The sequence below is a fragment of the Rosa chinensis genome, chromosome 6 (genome assembly GCF_002994745.2).
Source record: "Rosa chinensis cultivar Old Blush chromosome 6, RchiOBHm-V2, whole genome shotgun sequence".
NCBI lineage: Eukaryota > Viridiplantae > Streptophyta > Magnoliopsida > Rosales > Rosaceae > Rosa > Rosa chinensis.
In genome coordinates this window covers 55,691,835-55,701,576 of record NC_037093.1, presented here as the reverse complement: position 1 = coordinate 55,701,576, position 9,742 = coordinate 55,691,835, and the positions used below count along the sequence as shown (strand labels likewise).

Sequence of the window (9,742 nt, the reverse complement as noted above, 5' to 3'; positions counted from 1 at the left end):
TTGTTAATTTATTAGAAATAAAATAATCATGTAAAATTAAAAAGAGCCTATGCATGGACACGGGCAGACTGCTTAAGGCATAGTACAAAGCTTAACTCGATGGGCAGGGGTTTTGGGCAATTCATGACACGATTATTGAGTGTGTGTCTATCCCGCCGTTTGACACCTCGATTAATCTGTATGCTAGCTTCTACATATGGCTCCCCAAATAATAATTACACATTAATCTTTTTCTTTGGTAATTAGTGTAGTCCATTCGGGTTAATAAGGGTCTGGTTTGGGCCAACCCGTTTTTGAGCATTTGATTGCATTTTTGCTTAGGAAAGCCCAGTTAGCTGCAGAGTGCCAGTTTAAGAGAAGTTAATCGTTGAAGAGAAAAGAACAGCTTAATTGACTTCGTTCTCCTGCTTTAAAGCCTGACGAGTCGGTCATCACCATTCACCAGCAGCCTTCTCTAAAAAGCCATCACTGAAACAAAAGACATAATCGGGAATGTCCCATGAACTAAAGTGCTTAATGGCCTAGCAACCACAACCTCACAGTAATCCGGATGTACATGCCGCCTATGCGATGGAACGAGTAGCATGGATCTGCAACTCGATAATTCCACCTTACAAACAGTGAAGCGTGCCACATGTCTGTCCGGCGGTAAGGTAGCTCAGCACACATGCTGATCCAGATTTATCAGACTATAGCACCGGTTTTTCTTTCCTTCTATCTTTCCTTCTATCCTGCAGATCACAGAATGCTAAATTAAACTACACAGGATATTTCCAACTACCTCGGGTAGACAATCCCAAGTTGTATATATGGCTGCATGAAGCATAAGCCATAAATGGCTCTAAAATGTGTCAAATACTCATTAACCATATTTAGCTACACAACGTAGTCCAGAAAAGTTTGAAATAAAAGGAAACACCGCAATTGTAGTGGCAGTACTGTCTACTGTAGTATCAAGAATCAAAGGAGCTCAAAACGTGCTTTTTCTCAGCACAAATTACAAACTAGAGAGCAAGCCAACGGTTTTTTTGTGTGTGGACGCTGCTACTATTTGATCATATTGGGACCACAGAATTATAGTGCTCACCAAGCCCGAATGCGTGCTTATGATATGACAACATAATACTCGAACCAGAAGAACCAAAACCATTTCCACTCTCAGATTTGTACTCCTTACCCATCTCCACATCAGGGAATGATCCTGAGTATACCTTGATTGGCTTTTTAAGGCAGTGAGTTAAAGCCCCAAGCTCTAGCTGTCCTCCCCATGCTGCTGTTGACTCCACTTCCTTACAGTAATTCTCGAACCTTTCAGCAACGGAATCATCAGAATCACCATCTCCTTGATTGTCTGACAAGAAAAATGGGAGAAGATCAGGTGCATGCTTCCTCATATACGCAGCCACCATTTCTCGAAGCTCTTGGTATGTGTAAGGTGAAGAACCTCCAGAAAGGTGAGCCAGCTGATCCTGGATAGCACGGTAGAGGCAATGACCATCAGGCTTTATCTCATTAATTGTCAAACCAAGGGGTTCAAGCTTTTTTCCTAGTTTCTCATCCTCAACCATTCGATCGCTTACTAAGTTGCTCTGCTCTTCTTGAATTCTCTGCTCCCTTGCTGCATCCTCCTGAGCCCTTTTCACTTTTCTCTTTGAACTCTTGCTAGGCTTTGCATTCTCAGGTTGACTGCTTACAGAAACACCAGCTATGGCCTTCACTAAAGTATCCAGATTACTCTTTTCACCTCCATTGTTAGTGCTGCTATAGCCTAATGATGCAAGTTCTTCAGCTTGTTTCTCTTTAAGCTCAGCAGAAAGTCGAGAAATCTCTTCCTCCACCTGCTTTTTCTTAGCTTTTTGTTCAGCCTTGCTACCTTTTGCTGCAGCCTTTTTCAATTGAATTTCCTTGTCCTGCAACTTTGAAGTCTCTTTCCTGTATACAAAGGGGATTGAAATGAATTGTCTACGGTGAAGTCAGAGAAGTTCACCTAATAAGTTGAAGACACCAGCCTCTATTCAACGGACAAGCAATCCTGATTCTTACTATTTATACTACTACTTTATCCTGAGTAAACTAATTATGATGACAAATATACCAAAGACGAGCAATTTTTAGGCCAGCATCACCGGGCGCTAGCCATAGTCATGGACTCACAGGTCTATTAACAGAGAAGAATAGTATGTTTCATGATTATGGAGGTGTCGGGAGAAAACTAGATATATCTAGTGCACACAGTATCTTGGTGGAGCTAGTCTTGATTTAGTTCAAACAGAAGCTCCTCAATGCCTGATTCATGTCATGATCCAGTCTAAAATCACCACAAAATTCCAAAAAAAAATGTATATACAGATGTATGTCTTATAAAGTTATATGACGACTTTCAGTGTTGGACTATCACTTCAATATATATAACTTAACTTATTTCCACAACAGATGCAATCACCAGCCAAATATATCATATGCAGAATTACAAGAACAGAACCAACAATGAGACTTCATGAACAAACTACCTGTGCCTGGAGAGCATTTCATCGCGAGTTTCCTGTATCTTTTCGGATGATCCCTCCGACATTGTCTCAGATACTTCTTGGGCATCCTCCATTTGAGCAACCCTGAAATCAACTTTGAGCTAATACAATTACCCAACAAGATTACAAAGCTTCAGCCTTTGCTAACCCCTCATCTAACCTAACATCATAGACATATAAACTTCAAGACTACACCAAATTCAACCCCACCCAAAACTTCACGTAAGGAACAATTTTGGATAAGAAAGATAAGACAGTGACGGCCCAAAACTGAGATGATTGCATTTTCATAGCCTATACACCTTTCACTCTCGCAAAGATTGAAACTTTAACGTTCTTTGAGGAAACCCCCAAATTTAATGAAAGGGTTTTGGATGCTTCAACAAAGATCAAGGAGTAAGAAGTTGAAATTCCAAAATTGAACTAGTTTGATGGGTGAAACTAAATCGCTTACTGCGGGAGTGTTGGTTCAACGTTGACGCCGCAGAGGACTCTCAGTGGTCCGATTCCGATTAGGCTCGTTTTGCAAACCCTAATTGAGGAGAGCGACAAAGCATTCGGGGGTTTAGTATCAGAATATAATAAATGTTTCTTAGAAAAGGGAAGGTGCGGATGTATGTAACGCTATCAGAAATTCCCGTCTCTGCTACTCTTGTATTTTCATTTTCGGTTTAGTCAAAATTGCTATAATAATTGTCTGTTTTTTTTGGAAAAATTTTGGGCAAAGGTTTTTTTTTTTCTTTTTTTCAATCAAACCCATAGGGCGAATGCTAATATATTTATCTAAAACCAGAAAATGCCGTTACATGTGCGATCCCCTAAATCTACATACAGACAAGAAGGTAATGGTAGTACCCACAGTGGTACATAGAAATAGACCCACGAATGTCTATGTACGTAAATATAGCGGAGATCCTCTTTTGGTATTACTCTAGAGACGTTAGAGATACATAGAGTGCACATAACGTGCATTAGTTTCCTAAAAGGAAATTATTGTAAAAGACTATGCTAAAACATAAATAATGGACTAGGGCTAAAAAAACCCCAGCCCAATCAATTCAAAGCCCAAAAGGGCAGCCGCCAAAGAAAGTCCACACAGGGCCCAACAGTGTGGTCAGGTCCAATCCACTTGTTCCATCCCATCCCCACCGTACGAAACAGTCAAGTTGAGCTCCGTCCACTGCATGCCACCATGACCGGAGCCGCCTCAATCCCTCATCACCCGGGACCCAAACCGCCACGACCCACGCTAGCACGGAGAAAAACCAAACCCTTATTTAGATCCTTGCACCACACACTGCCAAAGAGAAACCTGTGGCACCGCCGACCAATAAACCCTCATCAGGGATCGACCACCGGCCCCATTTGCATGACCACTGCCTCGCCCCAGCCCAGCCAAAACTAGTTGCCAGACCCAGCGCAGTACCCCTTCGAGAGAAACCCACTGGCAATAGCCTTCATTACCAGTCCGGCAGCAGACCCTTAGACGCCAGCCCCCACGCCAGGGAGTCGCTGGACGAGCTCGAACTCTCACTCGGGAAAAATTGGCCTTTAGGGTTTAGAGAGAAGTCTGAGGCTTCTCTTTTTGTTATGATACTTTCTTTTTCTTTTCTTGCTTTTATGTTGAAAAGATTTATTCGGGATATAATCTCTACTTTTTCTAGTAAGACTATCGGTTATTTAATTTTTGCACATTGTTAGTTTAGTTGTCTTTGTCAAAAGTCTAAAATGAGATCTGAGACGATTTTTTTTTTTTTTTGAAAAGTAAGGGGCCCATATAATACATGGGGGACATAATCCCTAAACCTCAAATTACAATAAGCACTAAGAAAACCACTTGAGATAATAACAAATGTCTCAACTAAGGATATGCATTCTAACATGCATGCACCATTTAGTGAAAAGTGCACTATAGGCTACTCCATTCGCTTTATAATTGTGGTGATATACTGGAAAGACAATGCTCACTCGAAGACAATTGCACTGAGACAATTATTCTAGTTGCCTGAGATTTGGATTTGGCTTGGCTTTAATTTGTAGTGCTTTCATTGGGAGTAGCTCATAACTAATTGTTATGATATAAAGGCAAAAGCATATAATCAAAGGCTACAGGTCGATCGTTACAAATACAATTACTTTTACGGTGTAACTAGTTAAAGGACAAATATGTAATTAACTGTAAAGTGCAACCGTGTAACTAGTGAGCACATTGCAACGATGTAAGAACTGTAAATAATTAGATTACGAGATTTAGAAGTTCAAAAAAAAAAACAAAAAACAAAAGCAAAAAATTTAAAGAAATACCCAAAAATCAAGAACCCAAATGTAAAGAACATTGGAGATAAGGTTCACTTCAATACACATTTTATGAAAGCATGTAAAAAGAAATCAAAAAATAGGAAATCAAGATATTGCTCACTTGATTAGTCCGAGTAGCCATGAGAAACTTCTTATCAAGATCGATTTCATGACCGCCACAAAAAGCTCTGTGCTTTCATATTATTATTTAACAATTGAAGGTCCATTTTACTAATAAGCAAGTAATTATACATAATAGCTCGCCTTGAATGTATGATGAAATAAGAAATCAAGACATATGGTTGCTTGCAAAATCCCTAAAACAAACTAAACAGAGGTAGCCCGTAGCCGGCTCAGAGTCGGATTATTGATTCAAAAATTTGTAGCGACCCTAAACACCATTGCCCACAGTCAAGGTTAGAAGCCATAAATTGGGCCTAATTCCAGACCTTTCCCAAGAAAGAGAGTGAACTTGATCTACCAAGGAAAGTAAATATATTAGATCCTCAAAGTCGAAAACCCTAAGACACCGCCAAGTTGATTGCCAGATGAAGACTAGCTTCCATCAGACAATTCCGCCCAAGTAGTAGTCGTTTTCGAGGAAAGGATCACCATGTATGTAAGAGGGCCTTTTGACCTGAATTGTGAAGTCTATATTCCCTGCTAGTCTGATACGTAATAATTTTGATATTGGAAGCAGGGACGGAATCAGGAATGTAAGTTGAGGACACGTTTACTTACTTGGAATGAGAGGGAATGATTAAGGGGTAAAAACATTCCTATGTTTACTAACACATAAAGGAATCGGAATGATTCCAAATAAAAGAATTTCTGCGTTTACTAACACATGAAGGAATTAGAATGGATGTAGGTCTCATCTCCTTATCAGGAATCGATTCCTGAATACTCAGGAATTTGATTACGAAGGGGGGATGGGTTTATGAATCAATTCTCCGGAATCAATACCGATTCCTTTCTTCTCTCATTCCACTTGTCTCCGATTCATGATTATTTTCCATTCCAGGTATAGTAAATGTGCCAGGGAAATCTAATATTTCGACCAATATTTCAGGGGAATTCAAATTAATCATAGCTCCAATGCTTCCTTTTTTAGAACACATCTTTTTAATTTTGGTCTAGAGAATAACGTTGGATTCAAATGAACAAACACCTATTAAGTAAAATGCTGTTTACTTGGATTACATACACATGCACCCACAAACCTCTTGAGCACCTTTAAAAAAAAAAAAAAAAAACCTCTTGAGCATAATTTTCACCATCAACGACTATAATTATTAATTTCGTGGTCTTGGTTTCTTCTTCTCCGAGTATATTCGATCATTTTATATTCTAATATAGGTACGAAGGAAAAATCGTAAAAACCGCATAATAATTCATGATAAAAATAAGTCGTAAACCAACTCAATGCAATAGTAAACTGCCTCTAAATCACTATAAAATCATCTTCATTTCATGTACTGTATACAAATATACGTCAGGGAACCTAAATGCTAGATGGAGTAATCATCGATGTCCAGCCCCACCAGGACCAACAGGCCACGTAATTCCCGAATGTGCCTTGTCGATTCTCATGCATGTTCATTGACGAGCTAGGACAACTATGAATCGATCATAAATGGTTCTTTCCCCTTTACTTGATTAATAAAAAGGGTGACACGTGGCATATTCTGGAATTGATGGAGAACAAACGAGAAGCTGCACTTGTTCTTAACTGTCAATCGTAAATTGGGCAAGCTAAGAATTTCTGGGATGGAGGTAGTTGGACAGTTCCTATCTAAGCTATATCTTCTGTACAAGCTAAATTGGGCAAAACGACCAATATTGAACTAGTGCTGAAGAAATTTGTAAACAAGACAAGTTTTCTTTAGTTAATAGTTATCATTTAATTTACAAGTTTTTTAGAGCATTCAAGCTGAATTTCCCAAGTAGCGAAGTATGTTTTACAGTTTTACTGGATTTACGCAGTGACTCTAATATCGATCATAGCACGCGCATAAAGATTTGAATGTACGTACGTACTACTCCTAAAAGAAAATTATTGGGAATGTGACGTCGTTGTTTTTACCAATATTAATTAGAACATGTTAGAATTTTGAGAATATCATAAAAAAAACTCTAAATTTACAAATATTACCAGTTACATATTAAACCAATTGGGAATAAGAAATAGATGCTCCTGTATATATAATTAAATGAGTATTGAAATTGTCATGGATAAAACTAAGTCGGTTAGCTAACTACACTCGCATTCTTATATTCTATGCATTTTGATGTAGATACCAGATAGTCTTAATATTCCATTTAATTAGATGGAGGGACCATAACAGAAGAAAGTAGAACCTCACTGGATAAACTCTTATCTTTTTCCTCATCAGCCACGTACCTCACACTACCATGACAAAGAACAAAACATACAACATGCAATGCAATCCGAACAAAACGAAAAAGGAGAAGCTTAGCTTGAATATTGAGTTTTGTAGGCTGTGGTTTCTTTTATGATCGATCGAGTATGTTAGTGTATCAATACATTATACATTTTGCGATGTTAGTGTCAATTATTTTGAATTAACGCGTAGTAGTCGAGTTCTATGCAGTGAAATGATGAACTAGTATAAACTACTTATCAATATGCTGATCTACTAGTATATACGAGTATATCATCCAAGACTTAATGTTTTAACAGGCTCTCTTACTTTATCGAGGGTTGATAGCTAAATTTATAAGCTATTGATTTTCCTTATTCACACTTAAGATTGTCAATTGTAGCAAGGGTAAACAAAGGTCTTTCCCGCAGAGGACTAAGGTTATAACTACTCAAAACAATTTCACAAAAGTGACCACTGTTCCTAGCGAACAGCAGTCGAAAATCTAATTAAAAACCTAATTTAAACTACTCAGAAAATTACGAAAATTTACAGGGATGTATTAGACACACAGGGCGTCCAGCACACAAAATTTGGTGATTTTTGGATATCGTTTACTATAAAAATAAAATACAGAAAGACAGAGAACAGAAAGAAAAACGAAACTGAAACAGATTTGAGATTGGTTGATATCAAGAGAATAAAGCTAGCTAGGGAAGATGCATCCACCCCCGACAATCACACACAAGACAATTTGTTCAATCCTAATTCAATTAATCTAGATGAAGATGCTCAGGTTGGCTCGGTACGCTTGAACACAACCTATTACCCTTTCTTACTTCGTACGCTAGGCAGGAAGTGCTCTACACCTAGACTATTCCCTAACAATGCAACCTAAAGGTACGCTTATTAGATTAAACATGCAGAGATCATTAAGGTTTAAAAGAGTTTGAGACATCACTAGGCATCGCAATAAACTTAGCGCCTTGCTAAACCTAGGACTTAGTTTACTTGATAGTGAAAACTAACAATTGCTTCTCTAGAAGGTTTGAGGAGTCCAACTATTGACACATGCATCAAACAATCAAAGCATTAGAACCCTAACATGCATACTAAGCGTGCACTCAAAGCATACAAGCAAGAATTCATCAATGGAAAAGTAGTAAACAAAAGTCTCATCTTGGATTAACAGAAAATAACATCAAAAATCAAATCATCTTGTAGTTCATGTCTAGGGGCTTCAAGCAGCCCCTAACTAATAAAAACTATCTAAACATAGAAGAAATAAAACTAACTAAAGAAGGGGAGGAAGAGAGAGAGCCAGAGAGCGAGCGAGAGCTGCTGCTGATTGATCTCTTGTTATATGCTTAGAGGTTGCCTTCATCTTTCTTGTTGTGCAGGAAATCCAAAACCTAAAAGAATTAGGGTTCACGTGCTTAGGTGGAGTTTTCCTATTGGCTCTTGAACTTGATGACTTATTTCAACCATTCAGATCATGCCATTTGTCCATCATAAGTTGGAATATGAAGCAGAAACTCGTCCTCGGGCTTCTTGGTGTGATTTGGGCTTCGAGACATAAATTCCCGTCCAACCTCAGATTCACGCGCAGCCTGACCTCTTTGTACTAAATCGGCCATAACTTCTTCTAGAAAAATGATATTAACGAGCCGTAAAAAGATTTGGAAACTTGACATCTGAGGCTTTCCATCAATATAAATATCATCCTCCTGATCGTTCTGAACTGATCTCAGTGCTCTGTCGAAGTTGACTGATCTGCATAGCTAGATTTGCCGATTTTGCTTTTCAATCCCTCTTTTTCTTCTTTTCTCCTTCTTTGCTCCATGATACCTATAAAACAAATAAACAACATAAATAACTAGAAAATACACTAAACTAACAAAGAAAGTATAGAGATTAACGTTATTAATATCGCATAATTATGCTCCCATCAAGGGTATTTCGCATACTCAATGTCAAAGAGTACGTACCTTGGATATACAATTCTATTGGGATGTTCCTAGCTAAATAAGCTAGCTAGGCTCTCTGACTTTCATTAAGCCTTGCAAATAAGCTAGCTAGGCTCTCTGACTTTCATTAAGCCTTGCATTTGGAATATAACGGGACTACTTTTTTATGAAGTCCACTCTTGTTGTTCCCATCATCCCTAAAGAGTTGCTGCTAAATTAATATTAGGGAATTTGTATTCTTGATGCCTCCAACCAGGCCGAAAGTGTTAAATATTAAACATATACACGATTCTTATTCCAAAAATGTTCATATATAGTACGGACATTCCAGGAGATTTGATCTGAATTATGATCATCACAGTGTGTGATTATAGATATGTATCTATATGCTGCCTGCAATTTGTTTATATGGCATAAAGGGTCACCATCAAGCAAATCATCAGTCAGCTGAGGCATTTTTCTTATCCAAACAAATATCTAAAGGCAGCTACTTTCGCAGCTTTTTCCTTATCCATTATATGGTTTTTTAATTTTTTTTCCACACTTCATTGCCACTATAAATAGG

General features: G+C 38.2%; 1 protein-coding gene across 3 annotated transcripts; it reads right to left on the bottom strand.

Annotated features, from left to right (window-relative positions):
• Positions 1–838: 838 nt before the first annotated feature.
• On the bottom strand, positions 839–3,174 carry LOC112173153 (OVARIAN TUMOR DOMAIN-containing deubiquitinating enzyme 5). Of its 3 annotated transcripts, none has more exons than XM_024310729.2 (3): positions 2,983–3,174; positions 2,511–2,622; positions 839–1,932 (listed from the first exon to the last, which is right to left on the bottom strand). In XM_024310729.2, exons 2-3 carry the CDS (start codon positions 2,600–2,602, stop codon positions 1,056–1,058), a joined length of 969 nt encoding a protein of 322 aa, XP_024166497.1. In that variant the 5' UTR covers positions 2,603–2,622; positions 2,983–3,174; the 3' UTR covers positions 839–1,055. The 3 variants fall into 3 exon arrangements, with proteins under 3 accessions (XP_024166497.1, XP_024166498.1, XP_024166495.1); XM_024310730.2 differs by having other exon boundaries at positions 2,511–2,613; positions 2,986–3,174; XM_024310727.2 differs by having other exon boundaries at positions 2,511–2,612; positions 2,983–3,172.
• Between the last annotated feature and the right edge of the window lie 6,568 nt (positions 3,175–9,742).

Bases quoted from the DNA above. Each gene is read 5' to 3' on its own strand.
- LOC112173153 (XM_024310729.2), bottom strand. From the start codon at position 2,602: ATGGAGGATGCCCAAGAAGTATCTGAGACAATGTCGGAGGGATCATCC. The intron at 1,933-2,510 runs GTAGTTTGTTCA...CTTTGTATACAG, and splicing joins GAAATGCTCTCCAGGCACAG to GAAAGAGACTTCAAAGTTGC.